Raw genomic sequence first — 25942 nt, 5'->3', positions numbered from 1 at the left:
ACGACCGTCGTGCGCGACAGGCGACCGTGGACAATCGGTCCTAGATAAGCTGAGGTCTGAGAGCGTTGGCGTCACGTCAAATTACGTGGGCTTGTCCTGAGCTACGGTGACTGCTATTGGCCCTTATGATAATGCATGGCATAAAACACGATCGAGGCTCTGTTCGCGAATGTTAAATGATTTGCCTTACGTAGCAAACTGCCGGTTCCTTGGCCGTTTCGTTCCCACGCGTGTGACGTAAGTCTCACAACGTGATTCCAGAGCACTGGCCCAGTTTATAGGGCCCCGGAGGCGGCCATATCTCATCTGCGATGCCGGCGTGATATGCAGGGACCGAATATCGCGTTCCAGCGCCCCGATCAAACGTCCAGACCGCGGGACACTGCCGTGCAATCGGGTTCCGAAATCGCCGCGATATTAGCATTACAACTCGGGCCACGTTCAACGGATAACGTGCAGCCGGGGTGCATCGACGTACACGAGAACGCTATTATGCCAGGCCGGCGGGGTGGGCCGGGCGGGCGGGGGCGTGGCTGGGACCTACCTGTTTTTATCACAGTCAGTTCGCTGGAGTCGAAGTGCGGGATGTCTAGCACGACGGCGGGCTTGCCGGCCTCCTTCAGCCGGGTATGGCCGGCCGCGGCCAGCTTGTTGATGCTGAGGTCGACCGGCTCCATCTGCTCCGGCGCGCACTCGGCCTGCGGACGAGCGCGGCGTCAGAGGCGGCTCCAGGCGGCTGATGCGCCGCGGGGCGCAGGTCTGGGCGGAGGTACAGTGGCGGTTTATGTCGGAACGCTGCAGTCCTTTAGCCCGGTGATCAGGGTCCGGTGTGGCGATTAGCGAACGGCAGTGAGAGCTGAAGGCATTGGCCTTCCCTCAGCGTTACCTGCACGTGCCACCGAGCGTCACGGGTGAGGGTGGCGTATACCAGTGCTTGCCAAGACCACAGCCACGTCGTAACCAGAGCCCTGAACGCCTGGCGGGAGACGAACACCAGGCGACGGAGCGCCGCCGAAGCAGGTGACCCAACCGGACGCAAGGTCGCGAGAAGACCGAGGAACATAAGGCGCTTCCATATATCGCCCTTGCACTGGCGCTGACGTCACACGTGAGCCGTGATGAACGTGGCCGACATTTGGGAGCAGCTGGCTGACCATAATACGACGGCTTCCCAGGCAGCCTACGAGTCGTCCCACATCACAACAGGCCAAAGCACACACCAGTTCGACGCGGCTGGTGGTTCGCCCCATTCATCTTGCTTCTACACGTGAGGCACGGCGGCGGTGGGTGAACCTGGCGTACCTGGGTCGAACCCCAGCTGCTGCCAGTTAGCCTCGCCACGGTCGCCGAATTGACGGCCGCCTGGAATTGGCTGCCGGCTGCCTGGAAAACCCGACCATAGCCGGTGCCGGCTCACCGAGCGCAGTTTACGACAAATGTCCGCCGTGGAAACCAGTCGTGTGGTTAAGTGCAACACTGCACTCTGCCAGCGGCTGCCGTCACCGCAGATCTCCCAGGCGTCCCGCCAGGTGTAAAATGGGCCGCGAAAGCGGCATCGATCTCGATGAACTTTACGGACTCTAAACAGCAGTGAAGCCAGAGAGTCGCAACAACCGCGTCCTGCGATCCTGTGAATACGTTATGAGCGAGACGAAAACGGCCCATTCCTGCCTTCGGCTTTAAATGGCCATTTGGCATCGTCATTGGTTTATTTCTGCTTTTATGTATACACGCCAACACTGCTTCAGAATCCAGACAGTTCTGAGGCAATTACGCATACTATGGCGTGCCAACAGTTGACATCGTTGAAACAACTCACTCTTTGGATAGGCGCACGTGCAACTGACCGAACTCGTTACGTCACATTCATAACATCTCGCAGTAAATCATTCTAACGGGCACGTTTTTAAACCAGAGATGCACAACTCTGAACATGAGTAGTAGCAAAACTCCAAACTTCAGTAAGAATCGCTCCAAACGAAATACCGGGGAAGCGATTAGAACATTATAGTTAAGAAAACACATATTTCTGCAGTCAGCAAAACCAACAATCATATCATACCATCGTAGTGAACAGAGGTTTACCAAATGCTGTTTGTTTAATCTTGATGTCGCATTGATGCGCGCGATAACTATGTCGCCTTGACGCGGACGGCGGCATGGTTTGGGAGCGCTGATTATCATCAAGAAGCAAGTGGATTCGCTTGATAGCTAGTGGGGGAATAAGGAATCCATTTACCACGGCTGGGACTGTATGTCCTGACCAGTGGCGTTCATTGAATAGACTCGTGGTGGCAACGTGGACTACAGCTCAATGCCTGCAGTCTCACCTATGGCCAGTTCGATGTATAGACCATGAACAAATGTGGAATGGTGAGATTAACACATTCTTTTCTAATTGGAAGCCAGTGTGCTTCTCCAGCCAACGACGGCGTCAGTAGGATCCACCAGCGGGCGAGGGGTCACAAAACATCAAAATGGAGACCAAAAATCCTAGGTGGTGCGTGCGGCTCACAAGGCGTCACTAGCCGAAGCGTAAGTAAGCTTGGGTGCCATCCTCCCCGCCGACGGCACAGCAGTCCCGCGTCGTGAATGCCACAGCGTGACATGCAGCTGCCCCGTCGGCGGCGTGGCAGCATGTGGCCGTGCCCGTCGGCAGCGCGGCAGGACGCGGCTACCCCGCCGGCGGCGCGGCAGCACGCGGCCGTGCCCGTCGGCGGCGCGGCAGGATGCGGCTACCCGTCGGCGGCGCGGCAGCATGCGGCTACCCCGTCGGGCGGCGCGGCAGCACGCGGCTACCCCCCGTCGGCGGCGCGGCAGCATGCGGCTACCCCGTCGGCAGCGCGGCAGCACGCGGCTACCCCGTCGGCGGCGCGGCAGCATGTGGCTACCCCGCCGGCGGCGCGGCAGCATGTGGCTACCCCGCCGGCGGCGCGGCAGCACGCGGCCGCGCCGCCGGCGCCGCTAGTGTGATGCCGGGCGTGCCGGTGTGACGCGTCGATGGCGGGCGGGCCGTCGCGTGCCGCCACGGCCGGGCGGGGTCGCGGATGACCGCGCGGCCGCGCGTCGTCGCCTCCGCGGCCGGCGCGGTCACGAGCGGCCTCCGAGGCGCGGACGCGGCACAACCGGAGCCTAACGGCCGTGGTCCGAGGCTCAGGCGGGCGGCCGCGGCGCTGGCCCCAGGCTCCGACGCCGCGCGGCCGGCGTTGGCGTCGACGATCGACCCGGTCGCTAGGTCGGGCAACGACACGTCGACGTCGGGCCTGGCAGAGTTCGCCTGGGGCTGTGCCGTTGGCGGCGAGATGATGGAAGCGTTAGTTCTGGAGCAGGGCGTGACAAGTGTGGACGGCACGATTGGGGACGGAACGAGCACCGCATCACGAAACATACGTCCAGACGGGCCCAGGTCAACCGCACCAGAGTCTCATCCTGACGATGACGCCAGGCCATAGGACGGGCTAGAGAGAAAGAGGCAGAGAAGTGTGGAGCATCCCACACCTGTCGTCCACGGCTCGGTGCGGTACATGGTCGGCGGCGCCGACTGAGGCTGGTGCGGATGACGTTCAGATAACAGCTTCACTCCGTTCACCAACACCCCGGCTGATGGTGCGGTGGTTAAGGCAATGGTGATAGTTGCAGGGAGTAATTGGGGCTGTTGCGAGGGCAATCACAGCACATAGGTGTCGATAACTGGCAGAGATGGCGGAGATGTTCCAAAGCGGCGGCCCTGACCCCGAACACGGCCAGACAACGTCCAGCTTGAAGACGTCGGGACTTCCTAACGAGAACGGTGCGCTGGCAAGTGCCGTTTCTGGGCTTGGCGCTAGTCTAGTTTCCAGGCGGTGACTGCCAACACACGCTGGTCCAGATCTTATCCAAGATGGCGATAGAGGAGGTCCGGGGCACGGAAGACCTTGTTGTGGCGAACCACCCCAGCTGGAAGCAGGCGTTCAAAAATTAATATCCCGCCGAGACCCGGCAGTAAACCCACTAAATATCCCCGTTCAATTCGGCTGCTCACTCCTCGCGGAGGTCGCAGTCCTAAAGCCGATACTAAACGCCAATGGGACGCAAACGAAAGATTGAGGGCCGCTTAAAATCAGGCTAACAAGTACTAAACTCCAGTGCGGGACCACAGGCATTGTTAAAAGCGCATTCCAGTTTTGTTTGCGCCCGAGCGCTCCCCTGTTATCACTCATGAACTTACGATGATGGAGATAGACCAAATGGTTCAAAAATCATATATTGGTTCGTGCTATCAGCGCCAAGCACGGCGAGCTTTCCCTTAATATCACCATCACCCTGCTCAAAACGGCACATTTTGACATCGTGGCAAGTCAGCTGCACTGCGTGAATGTGTCTTGAAATATGAGGACACACAGCCTATCATTAAGGCCGCACCGTGCGAACTGAACGCCATAAATTCAATCGGATCCACCTGGGGCTTCATTAAATTTGGCGCTACCATCACTGTAATCATAATTGCCGTAATGCCTGTGAGATTCTAAATGATTGTATCGGTTTGCCATCCACGTTTACTCGCGGCTTCACGTCCATTGTTTTCGGAGGCCTGTTAGGATTTCTCAAGAGGCCTGCTAGATAATTGAACGCTGCATTACGCGTGGAATCCACCAGCAACGGTGACATAATGGTCCACTTAATCATCATTTCGTCCCCGGCTGCAGCGGTTTCGTCAGTCGTCGTCGATGGCGGGCTGGGAGCCGACTTCCACACATTGGCCTCATGCAAACGCGACCGGCGCGGAGGCCGTGCATCGGCATCCACAGAAGTGCACGAGGGATCGCTCCCAATTATGCACAATGTTTTACGGCCGATGAGGCCTCGGGTAACGAGCCGCCTGATAAGGGTCCTTTACGGGTCGTAGAAAGGGAGGGATGACCTCTATGGCGAAAGCTCCATCGGTTCCGTCTACAGGCGGCAACATTTGAATGTGGAGAGGGCTTGGCGGCAAGGTCGCGGCGAGACGCCGCGCTATCGGTAAGGCAAACAGTGACCGCCCATTAGGGCTATTCACAGAAGAGCGGGGGCAGATCGAACGGCGGCTGCCTGCGAAGCTCAGTGTCTGGGACGATGACTTACACGACTGTCGGCGGGAAATCAGCCAGTTGAAACGTCAGCACACAGCACAACGGAGTCTGCGTGCAGTTGCATGCATCACATTACAACTAACAACAATGCAATAAAATCACAAAACAACTAACAAATGCAAAACACAGAGATTGTGCAAACCCGGAGAGTCAGAACTAGCCACCCTTGTCAAAATTCATTGCAAGCGTTGTGTTCTCATTCGATGCCACGCACAAACAAAATACGCCGTGGGGATGTGCGCTCGGTGGGCAAGATAAATCGTTACATTTTGTCAATGTGCGCAAAAACTAAGACCATCGTATCGCAGCCGACCACATCAGTTTCCGTGCCGGTCACCAGTTTGCGTGTCGGAGTGAAATACGTGACGGTCGATAATATGACGACAAGAAAACTCGCTAAATGAGCCACGATAGACTCAGCCCACACAAAAACAGTAGCACACATATAAATTTAAATCATACCATGGCTAAAAAGGCAGAGGACAAAACCGTCCACCAATGATTTTCTGTAGTGACAGCATGCAAATTGCAACGCACACGCCATTTCGTTCGGTTAGCCATCCGACGTATATGCCGACATGCTGAAGTAAATTTCCTTTTTAAGTCTCCACTAGCTTCCGTGTGTGGTCGCCGCCCGCACGCTTGATTGCACATCCCACATCTACGAGAATCATGTAGGCGATAATCACATCCAATTTCGGTCCATTAAGCTAATTCGGCCATTTGCCAGGCTGGTTTGCATTTAGCAGAAAACACACCCATTGATACCACTTACCGTCATGTGCGGTAGAGAAAGCGCGCAGAACATCGGAACGACCGTATGCACATCACGACAAAAAAATAGACGAAACTGCCGCCACGGTGGGAAGAAGACATCAAAAATGCGACGTGTCCGACCCATGACAAATGGTGATAATCACTAATCACGCGTCCGGACCATGAGTAATGGAGGCGTGGCATCTGGAGCGTGAGGCAGCCGCGACGGTAGCGCCTCCTGATGGACAGGAAAATGCGGGCGCTGTTCGGACTGGGTCGGCTCGCCGCCGGCCGCCGCGCTCACGCGATGCCGACCCAGTGGGGCTGACTGCAGCCAATGTGACAAGGGGTGCCCTTGGCGCGGCCGACAATGCCGATCTGCAGCGGCCAACGGCCGTCGTGGCGAACGAGGAAGGAACTCCAGGCGAGGCGAGCAAGGCTAGGTCAGCAGCGGACCGCTGACAGCTGACAGCGGACAGCGGACAGCGGGCCACTGCCGCGGCGCGCCCCACTGTCGACGACCGTTGCCACGGGCTCACTTTCGGCCCAAACGCGGCAAACCAGCCCTGACACAGCGCGGTTACTCGGGCGTGACGCGCGCACCCTGACCCCGTGTGCCGCCGCTGGGAGCGTCGAGCGGGCCACTTCGGCACCCAGCGCCGCTACCGGCCGGCACCGCCCGCTCCACGGCGTCCACGCCGGCACGGTGGCATCATCTCCGCTAATGGGCCACACCTTCCCCGTGTTAGCGGCTGGAGATATAAATCCGACGGCCGGCCCCTAAACCCCCAATTTACGCGTATTTTCCACGTGTAAACAAGAAAAGTCGTAAAATCGGCCATGAAGCGCGCACGCTGGTATGCGCGGCGGCGGCGGCGGCGACGGCCGGGGCGAGTGGTTCGCCCCGGGTTTACGGCGCTGGGCCGGGCCGAGTGGTCTCGTTGCCCGTCGCCTGCCGTGCCCGCCTCAGCCGCTTCGGCTCGGCTGAATAACTGGCACAGGCGCGGCCGGACCAGGTCGCCTGAACAGCCGTCTGAGCAGGAAACGGCGACGGCGCTCAGCAAACGCTGTCCATCGGGAGAGACTCGAACGTGCGGCGAGAACGGACCGCCGACTGGCGGGACACGGACCAGGGACCAGCGGACGGTCCGACTGGCGGAGCACGGACCAGGGACCAACGGACGGTCCGACTGGCGGAGCACGGACCAGGGATCAGCGGTGTGTCCGATTGGCGGAACACGGACCAGGGATCAGCGGGCTTTCCGTCTGGTGGAGCACGGACCAGGGACCAGCGAGCTGTCCGATTGGCGGAACACGGACCAGGGACCACCGGGCTTTCCGACTGGCGGAGCACGGACCAGGGACCAGCGGGCTTTCCGACTGGCGGAGCACGGACCAAGCACTGGAGGACTGCTCGACTGGTGGAACAAGGAACTAGAGCCGAGGGGATTGCGGAGCCGGTGGAAGGAGCTCCCATGACATTCCGTACAGCGACTTTTAACATGGGTGGGGTGAGTCTAAAGGTAGGTGGGTCACGTGCGGCGAAATGCATAGTTGGGTATGGGAGAGACCAGCTCGTCTTGGCGCCCTTAGGTCAGCCAGCCGTCACACCAGGTAAATGAATGCCCTTCGGGAAAACCTGTCCAGATCAGTATGCTTGCTGGAAGCGCTGTGGTGCTCTCAATGAGAAAACCCAAACCAGGTATCGCTTGAGTCCCTGCGGTCCATGTAATTATTTCTGAACACGTATACCTGATAGCGGCAAATGAGCCTCCCACTCCCTACTGGTCATCACGCAGGGAGTGATGAGGTGTGCAGCAGTACATAATCGACTGCGGTACATGAAGCACCCCGGTCGAGAATGCCCTCTCACCACCGCGTGCTGGCTCTGGAGCGACGCCCACTCACCTCTTTTGACGTCATTTCTGCGTGCATCGACGGCACTCGTGGTATGACGCCGGCGCAAGGCAGAACTTCCGACGACTAGGGCGCCGCGTGCCGGCGACTGGGGCACGGTTGCGGACGACTACCGGCGACTAGCGCGCTGCCAGCGGACGGTTGCGGCGACCAGGGGCACCATGCGGCCGGCACGAGCCCCACAGCGGCGGCGAGCTCTGAAACAGGGCGAGAGAGACGCCATCAGATCAGGGAATCTCCCAGCTGAAGGCGCCCACGCAGAATGGGACGCCGTTAGAGACGGGAGGGGCATATATCGGCCTGGAACAGAAAGAGACGCGCTCAGGCCAGACCCGATACTGGCTGAATAACGAGCTGCATAACGCGGCCGCGCCGGGTCACTGATTCATGGCCCAATACATCCTGCTGGCAGATACATCACGCGGCGAGCAGCCCCTGCCCGCCGAACACGCCCAGCCAGGCTGCGGGCATAAATCCCGGGTCAATGAGAGCGTGCCGCGCAGGGGCAGCCGGTAATATATCAGAGCCAGCAATAGGAGCGGTGTGAACTCGGCCCCCGCCTGAACGGTGCGCGGCGGCCTTGGGCCGCAGCATGTGACGTGCCTCGGATCCGGCGCGTTTGCAGCATTACCTTCCCCGCCCACTATTGACAAGCGCTCGAGGAAACGCTAAACGCGCCGACAAAGCCAGCGACGTGCCCCAAGCGCCACACACCGGCGGCCCCCGTCCGCCGCCGAGAGCGGCGGGGACGGGGCGGGTCGCCCGCCCCCGCCCCCGCCCCGCGCGTGCCGCACCGGCGTCAGCCCGCCGCCGCCGGGCAGGCTGGTGGCACTGGGGGTGGCCTATCGCGGTCGGCGTGGTGCCATCGCGTCGGCGCGCTCGGTGTGGCCCGCTCCTCAGCCTTGTGCCAGTTTGTGCGGCCCGGTTTGGCGAGCGTGGCCGGTGCGGCGACGGCGCTTTTTGTCCGGGCAGATGGACGTGAGAGGACGCCGACGGCGCCAAAGATGTCGGCCCGACTGACCGGTGGTGGGTGCGACGCTGAGGGCCGTCCAAAGCTCTCCTCACGAAATGGGACTTCACCGGCTTAGGTCATTCTACCTAGGCAAGGTGGGGAAAGGCAGTGTCAAAAGCCGTCTCGAAGGAAGAAGATTACACAGGCCTCGGTTGTTTCGTGTTATCAGGATGAGGAAAGACAGCGTCGAAAGCCTTCCCGGCGGAAGCTGGCATCATGCATTTCGATTATTACGTCTGATCAACTGGATCTGTCTAACCATCGTCCGCTTGGTATAATCAACGTCAATTCCAGCGCACCACAAGCTGGGGATTTGACAGCAGCTGACCTTCTATCCTGGATCACGGCGAGGGAGCACTAGATTGACTGAGCTAAAGCCAGACTGGAATATTTTGTTTCCCTTCTCGCGGGTGTTCGCAGTGCAATAAAATGCATGTTTAGGACTGAAGGGAGTAAATCATGTAAGCCTACGCGCTGTTTAATTGAGCAATATCATGCATCCAAAGCATCAGAGTTGCAACCTTCACGCCGAGTTGTATCGGCTTCGGAACCAGCATAAATATATGTTATTATCAACTAAATACAATGCAATTGTATACGATCGCTGTTGCAAAGATAATAAATGAGAGCACAAATATACATGCTTTTGGGTGTTGCACATATACAATTAAGTACGCACGAAATGAAACTGAGTGCGACAAACAAAGCACCGACAGGCTGGCTCTTAAGGGCTGGTGAGCATATTCCCCCGCGCCGTGGGCATCCGGCCCTGTCCTGAGGCCATCGGGCAAAAACACTCGAGTCGGCCGACCCTCTGATTTCCCCGCTGTAGCGTGCTCAGCGGCAGGGGCACTCACCACGGAGCCAGCCAGCCCCATCCCACAGCGTCACCACAGCGGACGGAACACAGCAGCGCGGCCCACCAGCGCCGTGCACCCCGTGGACACTGCACAGCACTGTTGCCCGACCGATCGCGTCCGGGCAGCGCGCCGCGCCGGGTCCGTTTTTGCCGGGTCGTTTGGGCGACCCAATGCGGGCTCGACAGGCACATCAATGCAGCGCGGCAGGAAAAGGGCGTTCGACAGGCGCGCACCACCGCCCCGCCCGGAAAGCTGGCACAGGCCCCGCCCGGCGACACGGGCCCACACCCCCGACCCCGACACATCGTGACGTCACGTCGCTCCGGCGGCGCCGACAGCGGGCGCGGCGCCCCGCCCGACCCACGCCGGGTCGCCACCGCGGGTGGTGGGCTCCAGGAGAGGCGCCGAACCGTCCGGCACGCCAGTGCAGCGGCTCGGAGCTGGTGACGCGCTTCCCAGCCGAAGGTGAGTGGTGTGATTGGCGACAGTTTATGCGGTTTGTTCCACGCATTGGGTAATGACAGAGCTCTAACACATCGGCGCTTTTCGTCCGGTCGTCCGGCTGTCGGTAATGTCGCCCAGCCACCGACGTCTCCTCGCAGTGAAATAATTCGCTTCTTAAGCCCATTTGATTCAAGGTCTCGTCGCTCCATAACATGACTCTGCGAGCACGAGTACACATCCCAGCAAGAAACATGCCTAGCACGGTCAATGGATATCGCCGTGCGCGATTTCAGGCTCATAAACATAATGAAACATGACGTAAACAGGGCTCCTTCGGAGTCACCCTTTGATCCGAAGTGTTCTTAGCATTGGCCGACCTGCGCTAAATTATCCTGTCCAACCTTTGAAGCCGCCAGCACTTACGTTACGCTACGATTAAATGGAGAGCGCAAGGCTGGTCGTGTATCTACATCAAACTCGAACCGTACGGCAACGCGGACATCGCTCTAGCGCTGAAGGACCCGGCATTCATTTCGCATATCACGTAGGTGGAATCACGACTCGGGTGGGTTTAACGAGGACAGGGATTCGCTTCGGTTTGACTATACGCTTTCTCTAGTGCACAACAGTCGTAAAACACACCCCACATGAAAGTGGCCGACACGGACAAAAAATCAGCGATTCGTCTTGCATTTCCTTACGATCCATAATTGTGTGCCAGCTTTGTTCCACCATCCAATTTGCACGCACTCACCATTGTCATCAGGGCCGCGCGACCCGCAATTGCCAGCGCCACTTCAAGTGGAAATAGCCCGCAGAAAAGCCGGTGTAGACTGGACCACTCCAAGGCGCACGAAAACCACGCCTGCACAGGTCCAGCCATGCACTTCAGACGGGCGGCACCAGGGCTGTCAGCGATTGCACGGCCTTGATCATCGTCCTCCGCGGTGCGCGACGCACCGCAGACGCCGCAGACGTTAACGGCGCAGATAACCGCGCCGCAAATCAGCGCGCATTCAAACCATGCCGACTCTGACATGTACTGCGCGAGACAAACATAAACACCGCGACATGGGGGGCGTGGAGGGAGCAGGCAGGGCGCGGGGCGCGGAGCGATGAGTGTCATAGGGTGCGCTTCTCAGTGACGGCGACGCGTGTCGGGCGGCCAAACACGGCACCCCTCCCGCCCCCACCCCCACCGTCGCCGTCGCCGTTTCTTGCCGCTCCCAGGCAGACGTTCGGCGGTTATTTCCACAGCGGCCGCACGCGACAGCGGAGCGGCGTGCGCGGCGCCGGGGGCCCTGACACAGATACGGGCCCGGCGCCGGTGCACGGCTGACGGAAGTCCGCTCCTCTCCGCGGCGGTGTGCGAACACCGCAGACGGCTGCTGCGTCCGGTGAGGGGGCAGCAAAGCGAGGGGAGGGGCCGCGGCCTTGTCAGAGCAGATCGCGGGGAAGGCGGCCCGTGAATAACCGTCACGCGTTGGTGTCGAGAGCACAGCATGCAGGTCATGTGCAGCGATTTCACGTGCCTCCGCGCTCAGAGCCCCACCACCGTTACACGACCAAACTGCCACGCCATATTAGGCGCAGAGGCCTCTAAGAAAAGTCATGTGAGCAGTCATCAGAGGCCCACGCACCTGAGCGCTCCCATCGCACGATTGTGGACGCACGCGCTCCGCGTGCGTTCGCGACCGTGCGCGACGCGCGTGCTGACGTCACTGCGTCACCCGCCGCGCCCGCCGCCGCGCCGCAGCCGGACCGACCGGTCAACCGCAGAACGGGAAGGCAAGCCGGCGGAACGTCGCTCCATCACAGCCGAGTCCGAAGAAGCGCCTGGACGCTCCCACCGGGCACCGGCGGCCGTTGCTAATTTCGCCGTGGCTCTCACGCAGTGGCCGACGCTGTTAATTGCCGCGCACGAGGGGCCGACCGGCGCTGCTATCCACGGCGTGCCAGGCCGGGCGGCGCGAGGGGCGGGGCGGCGGCACCGCGCGCCCGCCGGCTACGCCCCTGGCCGCCGCTGACCTAAAAACTTATCGACACGACAACAGGGTGGGCGTGTGCCGCCGCGCGCGGCTGGCGACAGGGCGGTGCAAATATTTGCGCAAGGCGGGTCCGCCGGCGCGGCGCGCGCTTTCCTGCCGGTCGGCGGCAGACGGTGCAGCCGGCGCGACCGGTGCGATGACAGACGGTGCGTGGAGGCCCGCATGCAGTTCATTAGTCGTCCTATGATGGTGTGATGGGGGCTCGGCGGTAATGGAACGTCGGCCCTGTGGCGGTCCGGTGGCGGTCCGGTGGCGGTCCGGTGGCGGTTTAACGGCAGCTCCACGGCGGTGGCTGCAGTGCGGGTGGGACGACTCCTGCCGTGAGATGGCGTGTCGCACCCTGCGGCGACGGCGGCGGCGGCGGGTCGGCGCCCACCGCCATCATACCGGCGGCGCGAAGCAGCACGACAGCCGCCGCCGCCGCCGCCGCCGCCCCGCCAAAAACGGCCAAAAACGGCGCCGGTCGTGCGCCGCGCCGCTACCAGAGCACGCCGCCGCGGCACCGACGCGCGCGGCAAAAAGCGCGCGCAGGCGGCAGATGGCGCGGGAAACCGGCGGGTCGGACAGATGTGTGACGTGACCGCACATGGGCCGCGTGACCCGACCCCCAGCCGGACCCGCCCCCGCCGCACTTCCTGGAAGCGGAGGGGGACGGCGAGAGCCGGCCAGCGTCGCGGTGGACGGCCGGCCCACGCAATCACGGGGCACACGAGATTAGCTGCCCTTCCAGAGGTCGCCATGTCATCACAGGCGGCAAGGTTCCGCATGTCTTGGTGTAAACAGCGGCCGGCAGCAGGGGTAACTAGGTCAGCGCACGCCAGGAATGCCTCCTGGATGGGTTCGGCAGCCCGGTCCGGGCGCCTCTCTAGAGGGCACCCCTCCCCGGCCCAGCACCTGCCCCTCCCCTCGCGCCTGACCCCTCCCCTCCGGCCGGCCGCGCGCAGGAAGGGTTGGCACAATGCGGTGAAGAATGCGAGGGAGGGAGCCATCTGTCCTTGCTCCCCCTTCCCTTACAACGCCCCGCGCGCACCCGTCCAATGGGAGATGCCCCGTTCCCCATTTATCCTGCGCTCTTCGGCCAGCCCACGCCCGAAATCGGGTCAGCACCCCCAACACTTCCCAAACCCAAACGGCTTCAATTGCACGAGATGTCGTCAGATCGGGGCTCTGTCGCCAGCGGCAGGGCTCGTCCAGGCTCGTCAGCGCTCGTCCAGGCCCTGCTCTGCCTTAGCGCGGCGTGCGACGCGGCGCCGACCCGGCTAGAGGAAGCGCGCGGGTCGCGGCGTGCGCCCGGCGCCGGCCTTGGCGCCTGGCTAGCCGGTGGCCGACCCCCGGGCGCCACGCCGCCGGCGCGCCTATCAATCGGTCGCGTTTCACAAGAGCCTGCAAATCGGAACACAAAAATGACGGGTTGCACAACGCTCCGTGCAAATCTGATCCCAGGACCGTCACAGCGGCGGTCGGTAAAAACCGTCGCTGCCGGCGCGCATCGCTATTTTACATCGCACGTGCTGCAGTTGCGCGCTGCCCTCCGTGTGCGGACAAAGGCCCAGTCGGGGGCCGATCTGCCCGCTGTGCGAGGGGCGGATGCGTTGCCTCTGTCGCCCTCCACTGCCTCTGGCCTTCGTCTCTCGCCGGCCTTTCGTGTTTAATCGTCATCACCAGACCCGAACCCGGATCGAAGCATCATCCACGCTTGTCGCGGGCACGGACGCGTGCCGAAAACTATTGCTCACCAGCTAATTGAGTCGCCATGACAGAGCAAATTTGAAAATCGCCAAACCCTACACGCAGCAATTTGCAGATTCACTGCAGGCGTCCGTCTCCGGGCGACACGCGTCGACCGGCTGGTTGTTCACAAGCGGTCACTTCTGATAATGTTGTGTACGGACGCGGACACTGTGGCCAGCACGAGCCGCGCCGATACGAGCTCAGTTCGCCTGGCACGTTGGCAGCAGCAGACACTCCCCAGGCAGGACGCCATGTATCGCGTCACGTGCCGTCAGCGCTACGTGACGCACGGCACCGCTGATCTCCGACATAGCAAGACGCACTCCCGCGTGCGTGCAGCCGTGGTTGTGCACTCCGACGTGCGTGCGTGCGTGCGTGCGTGCGTGCGTGCGTGCGTGCGTGCGTGCGTGCGTGCGTGCGTGCGTGCGTGCGTGCGTGCGTGCGTGCGTGCGTGCGTGCGTGCGTGCGTGCGTGCGTGCGTGCGTGCGTGCGTGCGTGCGTGCGTGCGTGCGTGCGTGCGTGCGTGCGTGCGTGCGTGCGTGCGTGTGTGTGTGGTGTGTGTGTGTGTGTGTGTGTGTGTGTGTGTGTGTGTGTGTGTGTGTGTGTGTGTGTGTGTGTGTGTGTGTGTGTGCGCGTGGCCGGCGACAGCCACTCCGAATACCCGCTGTCATGGACCGGCACGCCGGAGTGCGTCCGCTGTCATGGACCGGCACGCCGGAGTGTGTCCGCTGTCGTGGACCGGCACGCCGGAGTGTATGCGCTATCATGACGCAATCGTAAGCTGGAGCGTGTGCTGCTACGCAATGGGTCCGAGACGTCTCTGCAGAAGGCTGGTTGACCATGTTTGGGGTTTACAGATGTGTCAACATCAGAGAGCACATTGCGGCCTTCCAGCCAGGATCATTTCATGTGGTTTTCCTCCTTCTCGTAGCAAACAGAAGGCGACGATCAGCCGCGTAGTCTACAACATCCGCTTACGACGGTGCCCAACGATCGCGTCCACTCGCTTCGCACTAAGCCCATTACCAGCGACCGATACGTGTTTAATGCCGCTGAAACGCACCACGCCCATGGTAGCGTTGCGACGTCGAAATGACGCGTGGCGTGAAGCGGAGCCGGAGCGGCGGCGGCGGCAGGCCGGTGCGTCCCAGCAGACCCGGGCGACCGGCCGGACACCAGCCGACAGTGACGTCACATCCACAGCAGCCGGAGAGCGGCGGCAGGCCGGTGCGTCCCAGCAGACCCGGGCGACCGGCCGGACACCAGCCGACAGTGACGTCACATCCACAGCAGCCGGAGAGCGGCGGCTGGCTCCTGGGACGCAGCGGCATCTCGCGCCCGAAATAGCCCGGGCTCCAGCCCCGCGCTGAGGCGAGCATGCAGAGCTGGCGGTGCCACCTCCTGGCCGGCAGACTGCGGCCAGTGTCGATACAAGGGCCGGCAGTCGCCGCCGCCGGGCACGGTGTGTCGTGAGGTCCCGTCACGGCTGTGAGGTCCGACTGCAGGCAGGCCGCCTTTGGCCACCAAAGAACGTCCGTTTCTTTGGGAGAGGTCAGCTGTTGCACAGAGCGAACTACCGCCATCGCATAAACTTGTACCAGGCCAACCCGCCATCGCTCGTCTGTCACTGAAGCTATCACGCCCGCAAACGTTCCTTATAAGCGGCGCTGGGCAGGTGTATGCGCACTGCGCGACCCAACGCTTCCAGGAATCCCGCTACTGGGCCGAAAGCGCCAGCGCCGGCCCTTCCCGCTTCTGCCGGGCCTTATCGCCGACATCGTCGCCGCTCGCTGCACGAACAGCGGCAGAGGAGCGGCCCGGCCGGCCCGGCCGGCTAGGGCGGAGGCGGCCGGCCGGGGCCGCCCCCGTCCGGTTCTCGGCAAAGGCCACTCCCTCGGCGCGTCCCGCCGCCGCCCGCCGCCCGCCGCCCGCCGCCCGCCGCCCGCCGCCCACCGCCCGCCGGCCGGCGGCGGTCCGTCACCGGCGGCCACCCTGCGGTCAGCGCGCGGCCGGAGCTGAGCAGCTCTGACGCAGGCGCGGCCGGAGCTGAGCAGCTCTGACGCAGGCGCGGCCGGAGCTGAGCAGCTCTGACGCAGACGCGGCCGCGGGCGGGGCGCCATTCGTCGAAGTCAGGCGCTGCGCGGACGGCCCAGTGGCTCCCGCAGGATGCGGCGCAGATTCGGCGAAGCGCTGAAAGCTGGCGCCGGTCTGAACACGTCACGGCATCAGTCTAAAGGGCGAGGGCTCTTCCCATCTGGTGAGGAACGTGACCGGACCTCGCGTAGGCGCTCGACTCTGATCAGCATCACGTCCCCGCGCTAACTAAATGTCCTTCGTTACACATGACTTATCGTCGTAGCCTCGTCACATGAGTCGCATGGTCTATCCAACCATTTTCAGCACCATGGCTAGCACTAACTAAAAATCGGCACGCAACGTGCCGGTATATGGGGATAGCCACGCGGTTCGGCTCCCGGGTGCAAAAGCACGGCAGTTTTGCATTCTGGTTCAGACCCCAATTGGTGAATTAAAGACGGTACAGGGAATATGTGTGAGACACTGTTCGTATGCTCTTTTCATATCATATATAATATATATATATATATATATATATATATATATATATATATATATTATCGTATTACAAATGGATGCAGTTAACATGTTACAGACATTGTTTGTGTACTCTTTTCGCGGCAAAAAGGGGCATAATCGAATCTCACTATAAATCCGTGCCTCCTCAAAATAGCATGGATGTGAATGAAAGGATGTGGAAAAGACGACAAACAGACCGAACAACACTTACAAATGTTTTAAAAGTTAACTACACATTGTGGGACGCTCCTTTGATCAGCTAAACACAGAACTTTGCCTCCGGTGTTAGATTCCGTTCTATGAGAAGGTGATTCCTTTCACATGTGTGTAACTCCTAACAGATATAAGTCGTAATAATCTGTGAAAACAAAGGAGTTATTGGTTTTCCCGCGTCGTTATCAGCCATCAATCGTCGACACCAAATCCAGGGACATATGGACAATAAACCGAGGAGCAGTGATTGGATGACAGCTCAAATTGACTTCCGACAGTTTAATAGACAAGTAATGAACCTGCTGGGACATCGTAACCGGTCTGACTACCATCGCTGGGACATGATCACTTGATCGCCACGATTCCCGCACAGATAGCGCCTGAACACGGCGACCGAAAAAACAACATTTGCCCAAGCCCAAACAGCTACCATTCGACTTTATCTCTGGGGATAACGATATCCGGGAGCAAACCGTGCGAGGGGGTCCGATCCGACGGAGCCCGGAGATAAGCCGCTCTAAGCTCGAACGTCTTCGGCGAAAAACCGTCCCGCGTGAGCACGCCGCGTGCGGGCGACTCACTGCGCCGACGCTGAATAAAATAGCAATTAGAGCCGATGGGCCATCCGTTACCGAGGCGTGGCCGGTGGCCCGGCTGGCGCGGCGTGCATATGAATGCGCCTGCGACCGCTTCCGCTGGTGCTCGGCGTCTTTCCCCCAAGGTTCCCCGACGGAATTACGGCACGGAGATCAGGCGATCGCGGCCGGTGAATAGCGATGAGGCGCGGCCGCTGGGCGCGCGGCGAACTGCTGGGCGTGGAGCGAACTGCTGGGCGTGGAGCGGGCCGTGCTCGGGCCGTCATCGAACGCCCGCAAACTCCACCTCGAATGCCGGCGGTTCTTCACTTGTTCGTCATCGGTGCTTTACCACGCACGTAACGCAGACGGGAAGAAGTATTCCGTTTCACAAACAGCGGCGCCGCCGGCGGCTGCTTGCTCTACTAATGTGCACTTCTCAGCTGTGGTACGCCCGTGCGTATATCCCTCAGACAGATACGACATGAAGCGACTAGGGCGATCCGTCCCGGCAAACCAGCGTTAACGGCCAACAGCACAAGGATTGCAAAAAGCCTGTTGTCCGACGCACAAAACACAAGTTGGTCACATCTACCTGGCTTCTTCTGAACCATGATCTTATGGAGCGGCAAGTGGCTTCCACGGCAGTTTACAACACGATGACCATGTGTCAGTGAGAACTATCTAATAACAGTTGCAGTGGTGTCTAGTGGTAGTGGGCAGTAAGCAGCTAGTGGTCTTGCCGGTTCGAATGCACCGCAAGGGCATCGTTTTACTTAACAAATTGGTTAATAAAGACTGAACAATCTATTAAAATACGCATATTGTAATTTGTTATGATATTAGGCACCACAAATGTCAAGCGGCTGTTACCAGCCAGCCTGTATGTGTCCACTCAGTTGTCTGGACAGCAGTGGAAGATGCATCATACCGCTACCGACAGCCGGGAACACACCATCCCCGGTTTGCTAGTTCTCATCACTTCGCAGTCATATTTCCAAAGAGATGATACAACTGCATAATACATATCAAACGTTCAGAGTTAACTGGCCCGTCACTGGTACAGCCATATTACCATACTACACCGCATATGTCAACATTTGCAAACTAAGTTAAAATTTGCAGAATCATGTGCTGTGTAGAAGTCATTACAACTACTAATGTGGGGCACCAGGAGCAAAATGTGAAGCACCAGGAGAGAAAAAAAGATTAGCGAGGTTATTGAATCCAAGCATCTGTTGTTTGGCTGCCGATGGCCCAAGCCAGGCGTGGCTTTCCTATCATCAACGGGCCAATTTATCATTACACTTCATTAGTTCACAACTGCATCACCATTGGCGTCATTAATGTTAAAGTGGAAACATAATTGAGCCAAATAAGAAAAACGTGCCAGCTGGACAGCCGGGACAAAAGCGCACAGGAACCAGGTCGGGCGACGGGCTGACATTGCCCTGAGGCTGCCGGAATCAGGGGCGTCATGTCCTCAGCCCGGCTCCCTGAACTGAAGCCCGATGGGCGGGGCCAGCTGCCATGCGGGCGCCTGATTGGCCACGAGGCCATGAGTCGCCGGATCGACGTCGCCCGCGGCGTATAACAGATGCGGGTCTGCCAACTGGTCCGTAAACGTGATACCCACTGGCGGCCAGTGGCGACGGTAATCTAGTTTGTAATGTGCGGCTACACCTGATTATTGATAACTAATCACCGTCGGAGATGCCCGGAGTCATTGTGGGCGTCTCAAGACACTATCGGTGCGCTCCAAAACGGTGCTTTCAGCAATGATGACCGCAATGTGAACGTGAGTACCGAGCAGTGCCTTTCGCCGACTACAAATTACACGCAATCCACCGGACTGTCAGAGAGTAGGAGCTGTTTGGATGCTGGATTCGGCAAACCCCAAGGCGACCACCGCATTTACATTCGCCGTGGTGCACCTGAATAAATTCGACCGACGTGCATAAAAGCTACCGAATGAAGACGGCAGCCATGAAGTGAGCTTGTCACGAATGGTGCCGGGTGCTTCCATTCCATAAGGTAGCGAGGTAGCCGCTGGATTGCTCCTCTGCTGCTGTGAAACTGTGAGAGCGATGGTTTCCCTGTCTGTCGGCACGGAGCACCGAGCCAATTGGCTAGTGGGCTTTATTAGGCCTGGTTAATTACCTGACATCAAAATCTTGAAATGACGCGTGTGTCGTGGCTTTGAGCCACATTTGGTGGCCGCACTACCGCCAAGTTAATGCGGCGTCTAGGTGTGGGAGGGCCGCACAAACATGAGCACGTACTGAGTTTTGTATTTACAATGCAACATGCTTACAGCACTGCTGTGTCCGAATGGAATGAGCCCTGAAGGTATCCGAAATAAAGTGACAGCTTACTGTAAGACTAGCGGAAAGACTGCTGCAAAATTTCTGAGCTCAGCGGAAGTGCTCAGTCATTGGCGACTTGCCAAATTCGCGACGGCGAATGAGACTCTCCGGTGTCAGGCAGACCCAGTATGCGGTTGCCTTTGCTCTGCGCGCGCGAGCACGCGGCATGCGGTTCCGTGAAGCGCGGGCAAGATTACTCCATCTTTGAGCGTAGAGGTCAGCTGCCAAGTGTTCATAAACGCAGGCTGCGAAACCGCCTGAGAAGCTAATCAGTTTTCCACTTTCACGTTTCTTCGTTCAAAGCGCGGCCTTGTACCACCAGCATTACGCGTTCCACCTGAGCTCTGGATGTCGTGGGAGTACATGCGCAGCTGCCACTGAGCTTGAAGTGCATCCTCTCCGTTTGGTTGAAATCGGGAGGACAGATCGCGTCGGTGTCAACACAGACCCAAAATACATCGCGAGATGAAAGAATGGACAGACGGATTTCTGCTAAGCATCATCTCACCACAAACGCTTCGACCCTGTGAAACCGCTGAGCGTTTTCCCAGCGTGTGTGTCCAGTTCAGGACACTGGATGCGTGCCCAGTCAAACATGAGACGCATCAGCAGTACTGGTGCATGCCTCACCCCCGTATAGCCCCAAAGCCCCGACGTGCTGACCCAAACCACGGCCACCACCGCGCCAGCTCCTCTCAGCCGTGGCCCGAGCTCCTGCCCTCCCTCGGGATGAAAGGGGGCACGCCCCACCCCCAGTCCCGCCGCTGGGGCGGCGTGAAGCCGGCGCAGGGGGGGGGGAGACGAGGCGCCCGCTCCAGGCCGTACCCATCACCCAGCTGTGTGCGGGGGCCGGGAGCTGGGGGCGGGGGAGGGGGAGCTTCCGCTGCGCCCGCCGCCGGCCGTCGATGGACGCGGGCGGCCGGGCGCCTGGGGTCGGCCTGGCAACAGAGGCCGTCGCCGCCGCGGCCGCGCGGCCGGTGCATAAATAAACAGCCACCGGGCAGGTGATCCTGGCCGGCCACGGCGACCCGCGGCCGCTGGGGCCAGCACGCTCGGACAACCACCAACAACCACCAACGGCTACAGGGGCAGCGGCACGCAGACCAGTACGGCGCGACAGTCGGCTGGCACTGGGGCTGGTACATTCGGACCGGCGACCCGTGGCCACTGGGGCAGCGGCACACAGACCAGTACGGCGCGACAGTCGGCTGGCACTGGGGCCGGCACATTCGGACCGGCGACCCGTGGCCACTTGAGCAGCGACACACAGACCGGTACGGCGCGACAGTCGGCTGGCACTGGGGCCGGCACATTCGGACCGGCGACCAACGGCCATCAAGGCCGGGGCTCTCGAGACTGGCAGAGCGTGCCGATCAACGAACGCTGACGCGGAGCCCCTGTGATGAACTGATCAGCACCCTTGGTGGCAGGGACGTGTGAGCCGGCGTGCCTCGAACAGCGATGCGTGGCGGATTGGCATTGAGGGTTGCTGATGAGCGCAGGCGCCAGATGAGAAAGGCCAAAAAACACATCCGGCGCAAATCCGTTGACGCTGTTGCGACAAGGAGGCGAGTCACGCTCTTCCAGAAAAAAACTGAACAAGGAAGAATCCGTATCACCATTTGTTGACAGCCAGGAAATGAAGGTAGAATGCATTTTTAGGCTCCTTAAAGAACCTTGCCGCCAAACTGTCCCTAATGCGCACAGCTGCACATTGCAAGTATAAACATTTAATTCCAAGAGCGCCGATGCTCACGACAAAGTTGCGATGACAGGGATCACAGGCCAGACAAAGACCAGCCTGATCGCAATCACGCCGCGCCCAATCTCAACACGCGCCCGCACAGCTACGCACCAATGCAGTGTCGACTGGCTGGCCGGCAGACGCCGCTCCCGTCGAGCCGCGAACAACACTCGAGCGTCACCGGAGGGGCGCGCGGGCGGCGCCGACGCCGCCGACTCACTGTTCACCGACGGGCGTGTCACCCGCCGCCGGTCGCGGGCAGAACTGCGCACGGGTCGCCAATTCACCAAAACCCGGGAGGAGCGCTTTCTCATGCAAATACGGCGAGCACCGCCCCTCCGACCGCCCGTCCCTAGAGCTCCGCACGGACTGGCGACCGAACCGTCGGCCGGGCGGCGCGGCGCAGAGCGGCGCCCGGCCGCAAACCCGCCCACGGCAGAGGTCTGAATGGACATGGGCGGGTAAGGGGAGGTGTGGCCACTGGCTGCGCGTCCCGGGCCCCCCGGCGAGGGGCGGAGTGCTCCCCGAGGCTGAGAACAGGATAGTGGAAAATTAGCGATTAATTTCGGTGAGAGTGAGCGCGTGGGTGGGAATGGGTCTTTGCAACACAACTGAATACGAATGGCGCGTAATGTGCCACAAGGGCAAATGATGGGATTGAAGATGTTGAAGGTAACTTGTGAGGTGTCCTGCCAATAGCGATAAGTGGTCCTTTGGCATCTGTTTTAGCTCAGCAAGAGGAGGTCAGATGTAATTAACACTCACTGATTCAAAGCCCGAAATGGAACACGGATAACGAATGGCAATCTGATCATCTGAGTCCTGACGTGCTTTATTAAGACCTTTGCGCACAGCAAGGTAGCACGTACCGCAATAAGACTAATTGCGGCTTAATTTAAGACATCGAAAATGGGGACTCTGTATCTCGTTTTGCACATCCAGGCATGGTCAGCCTATCCGCGGGCTTATATATGAAATGCTCACGTTATCTCTAGAAACCTCTCAGACGCTCTGACTCTGCTAATCTGACTTATCACCGATAATTGTCAGTGTGAGATTATGCACGCTGTAAAAATCAGCCCCTTAGCGCGACGCTACAATTCCAGATTAATTATGTGTGAAGAAAGATGATCATTGGGTCATGTTTTTGCGTCGTTCAAAAGCAACGATAACAACAGCAGCGTGTACATTTCAGGCTCGGTTTGTCCTCGGTGCAACGTGCCAATACATCACCATGCATGCCTGGATACATTCACGGCAAATATTTTAACTTGGTTTGATATTGTGAACAGAGATATCCTGACTCCCATACGCAACGAAATGCTGCCAAATATGATTTTACCAACGTATTTAAAGCTCTAGTCACTGAATGCTGGAAAGAAACGGCCAGCACGCGTGATCACGCATGATATCGACATTTGGTTGGTCATGTCAACCAATCTCTACAATTCCCGGTCGTTGATTGGTTCGATATGATGTCATAACCCAGCATGACGCAGCCGGGCCGAATATTTTCTTTTGCCTTGTTACAATGCTTCCAGCAATTTATTAGGAAGACAAATAGCATCACTATGTCGAGCGTGCGCTGCCGTTTTATCCCTTCGTGATGGTCACACAAGTTGAAACATTTCCAGCAATATAATTCAGTCCGACCTATCAAACATTCAGCATAAATTACTTGAGAAAATACGTGGAGAAACCGGACTGCGCTTGTGATGGACGGCCGACCGCAAGTGACGAATGTCTGCGCGCCACCCTACCTGGCAGGAGGCCGTTTAGTGACGCGTTCTCCCAGATCGCATGGCTCCATACACAATGGCCGGCGTGCCGCCTGGGCATCCATGCAAACGCCCATCGACCTCGATAATGTGTCGGACCAAAACAGGCGCCGCTCGTGCACGATGCCCAGCGCACACCGCGGGCATCAGGCGATCTGGAGACACGTGATCGCCGTTCTAGTGACCGACGTCTAGCCAAACCCCGGCATCCCTCCAGCGCTGCGGCGGCCGGAGGGGCCAGACACGACAGAGTGTTCGAGACAAGTCTCGAGAGAGGACAGAACAGGCTCAGAGAGGAAGGGCAGGTCTAGAGAAGGAGGAACAGGCCCAGAGGGGGAGGGGCAGGTCCACGGTGGGCAGGACAGGCCCAAGGGGCGGACAGTTCTAAAGAGGACGCGGCGGGTCACAAGAGAGGGCGGGACGAAAGACCGTCCCAGGCCGCTGCGCCTCGCCCGGACGAGGACGAGCATCACCACGGACGAGGACGAGCCGCTGGCGTGACGAGCCAAGGAAAAACGGCGCGGAAAACGAGCCGGGCGTGCCAGCGCCCAGACAATGCCCAGCTCCACACCCAGTCACCGGCGCCCCCGCCCTTAGTTTTCCTGATAACAGGCCTGCGGTAAGAATCGAATTTTTAGATGCCAGCGTTATACCTTATGGAACAGACTAGGCTTATCGAGTCAAATACAAAACTCATAACGGATACGAATCTGGCCCGGTACCCGAATTGTGCCCGGTTGCGAGCACTTTTTACACATGAGGGCCGGATCTGATACCGTCCTCGGTATGTCAGGAACAGTGATGCGGGCTATGGGGCCAGTCCATTGGTCAAACAGACACAGTAACTGTGATGAGCTGGCTGACAGACCGCCATTTCTTTTGGAAGGATGGATGTGACGGACTCACTGATGAGCGTGCGACCCAGCTGCGTGCAATGGAACTTCCACGCGTAGCTCGCATGTTGCCATTGGGCCGCACATGCACAATTACACAAACACAAACAGGATAGGGGAGTTTCATGACTGTAATTTTCCCTTTCCCAGCGTGCATACCAGACAGGATGAGGTCTTCTGAAACCAACAACCCGCCCCCGCTCTCCGTTCCAAGCCTCGACAAAGCTTTTCCTGCTGATGTTGGTTTCGAGTCCACGAGTTAAGCGACGCCCTCTTTTGCGCGTCGAGGTGCATAGAGCAGCCTTATGACGCGGCATACAGACGAAGGGTGATTGCAGGACGGCCGTGGTTCCAGGGCTTCACCAGGAAATTGATGGCGTAGAGAGCACCATGGTAGGTGGCAGCACTTGCAGGAAGGCTCTGCCAACAAACGCGGCGATGGGAGGCCCAGCAACACTTCAAAAACGGACGCGTCAGTAATGCACACACGTAGGACGGGGGTCATTTGAGAGCCGCTTCATACTCTTGCTTTACCGTTCGGTCTTCGTTAACGTTATTCAGCCGCCGGATGGCATACTGGGTGAACCGGGTGATTGGGCATCATTACGCAACAACTGACGGACATCGAACAGCCCGAGTTTCAGTCTCTTGTCCTGGGTCCTCGCTTCATCGGACATGCGCATGGCACTCCGTCTTATCGGAAGTGTGCCGTAACCAAAAGTTAAGAGGTGACGCTACGGCCACCCTTCCTCATGTCGGGGGTCCCGCCTGAACCCCTCACCCCTCGTACCATCGAAGTGCGGGTAAGACTCGTCGGCGGTGGTGCCCTGAACTGGCTGCGGAGCCGCACAGTTTCTTAGCTCTCTCCTTAACCTCACAGCTTCGCAATGGTCAGTCGTGAATGGAAGAGTTCTGGCCTCGCCAAGCCAAAGGCGTGCCGATCCGTTTCTTGTCCCCGAAAAAGAAAATGGTGACCATGATTTGAAATGTATCACCATAAATAGCATTAATTACATACTGCCCATATATCAGATGCATACCCACCGCATGTTGCCCAGATGTTACGCTAGTTATCGTGATTAGTATCTTACCACCAGGGGGTTACTTAATAAAAAAGTCTAGTCTATCATCGATTTACGGAATCACTGACGAAATTACGCATAAAAGCATCTCACCATGGAATGGACACCAATGACATCACAGTAGAAAACACATTGTCCCTGAAAATGTGCCTTTCCCGGAAGTTCAGGACCGTGTCAGAAACAGCAAGAGAGAAAAAAACACACTCGGCTAACCTAGGGACCTACTCTGAATGTACTCCGAGTCGATCAGTGGACCCTTTGGGGTCTACTGGCGCTGATAAACACCGCATCACCTCCATTTCGTAAAACAAAAAACCGACACCTGAGAATGAAGCCCGTCAAGGTCTATGAAAATATATACCGGGTCTGGGCGGCGGCATATTTACCTGATGCTCAGGATAACCTGATCGCAGATAGCGATCGACACCGACGTGGTGATTAATGAGATGTATGCCAGCAATCGTGTGCTGTCCTTGGGAATACCCATTAACATGGGTCTAAATCAGTTCCGCAGCGGGCCACCGTTCCAGATGTGTCCAAACAGACCACCGAGGGAGGTGGTCCGGGCTTGAGGACAGGCGCGGCCGCACCCAGCACCCACCGGGTGCTGAGTCCCCACAGCACCCGGCACCCGCAGCGCATCGAGTCGACGCAACACTAGCGCCCACGGCGGCCAAGACCGCGCGGCGTCCAGCACCGCTGGGACCCCGGCCCAGCTGCTTCCGCACCCATGTGCTGGTGCTATGGACAGCTGTGGGCAGGTGCTGCACCCCTCAAGCCCGACCTGCCCAGGCAGGCGATGTTGACATGAGCACCGCAG

The 25942-nt window shown here is 59.1% G+C and overlaps 1 protein-coding gene across 1 annotated transcript in view; it reads right to left on the bottom strand.

The window, feature by feature from the left end:
- The window catches only part of LOC119113153 (Krueppel-like factor 8), a 50016-nt gene extending 28293 nt beyond the window's left edge, over window positions 1-21723 (bottom strand). Inside the window, exons 1-3 of the mRNA XM_037237508.1 lie at window positions 21481-21723; window positions 7773-7978; window positions 545-698 (exon numbers count right to left, since the gene is read on the bottom strand). Of these exons, the coding sequence (XP_037093403.1) occupies window positions 545-698; window positions 7773-7799 (181 nt within the window). The 5' untranslated portion in view covers window positions 7800-7978; window positions 21481-21723. The remainder of the gene's footprint in view (window positions 1-544; window positions 699-7772; window positions 7979-21480) is intronic.
- Window positions 21724-25942: the final 4219 nt, after the last annotated feature.

The sequence above is a fragment of the Pollicipes pollicipes genome, unplaced genomic scaffold (genome assembly GCF_011947565.3).
Source record: "Pollicipes pollicipes isolate AB1234 unplaced genomic scaffold, Ppol_2.1 Scaffold_2555;HRSCAF=2994_pilon_pilon_pilon, whole genome shotgun sequence".
NCBI lineage: Eukaryota > Metazoa > Arthropoda > Thecostraca > Pollicipedomorpha > Pollicipedidae > Pollicipes > Pollicipes pollicipes.
This window is presented reverse-complemented; position numbering and strand designations above follow the sequence as displayed.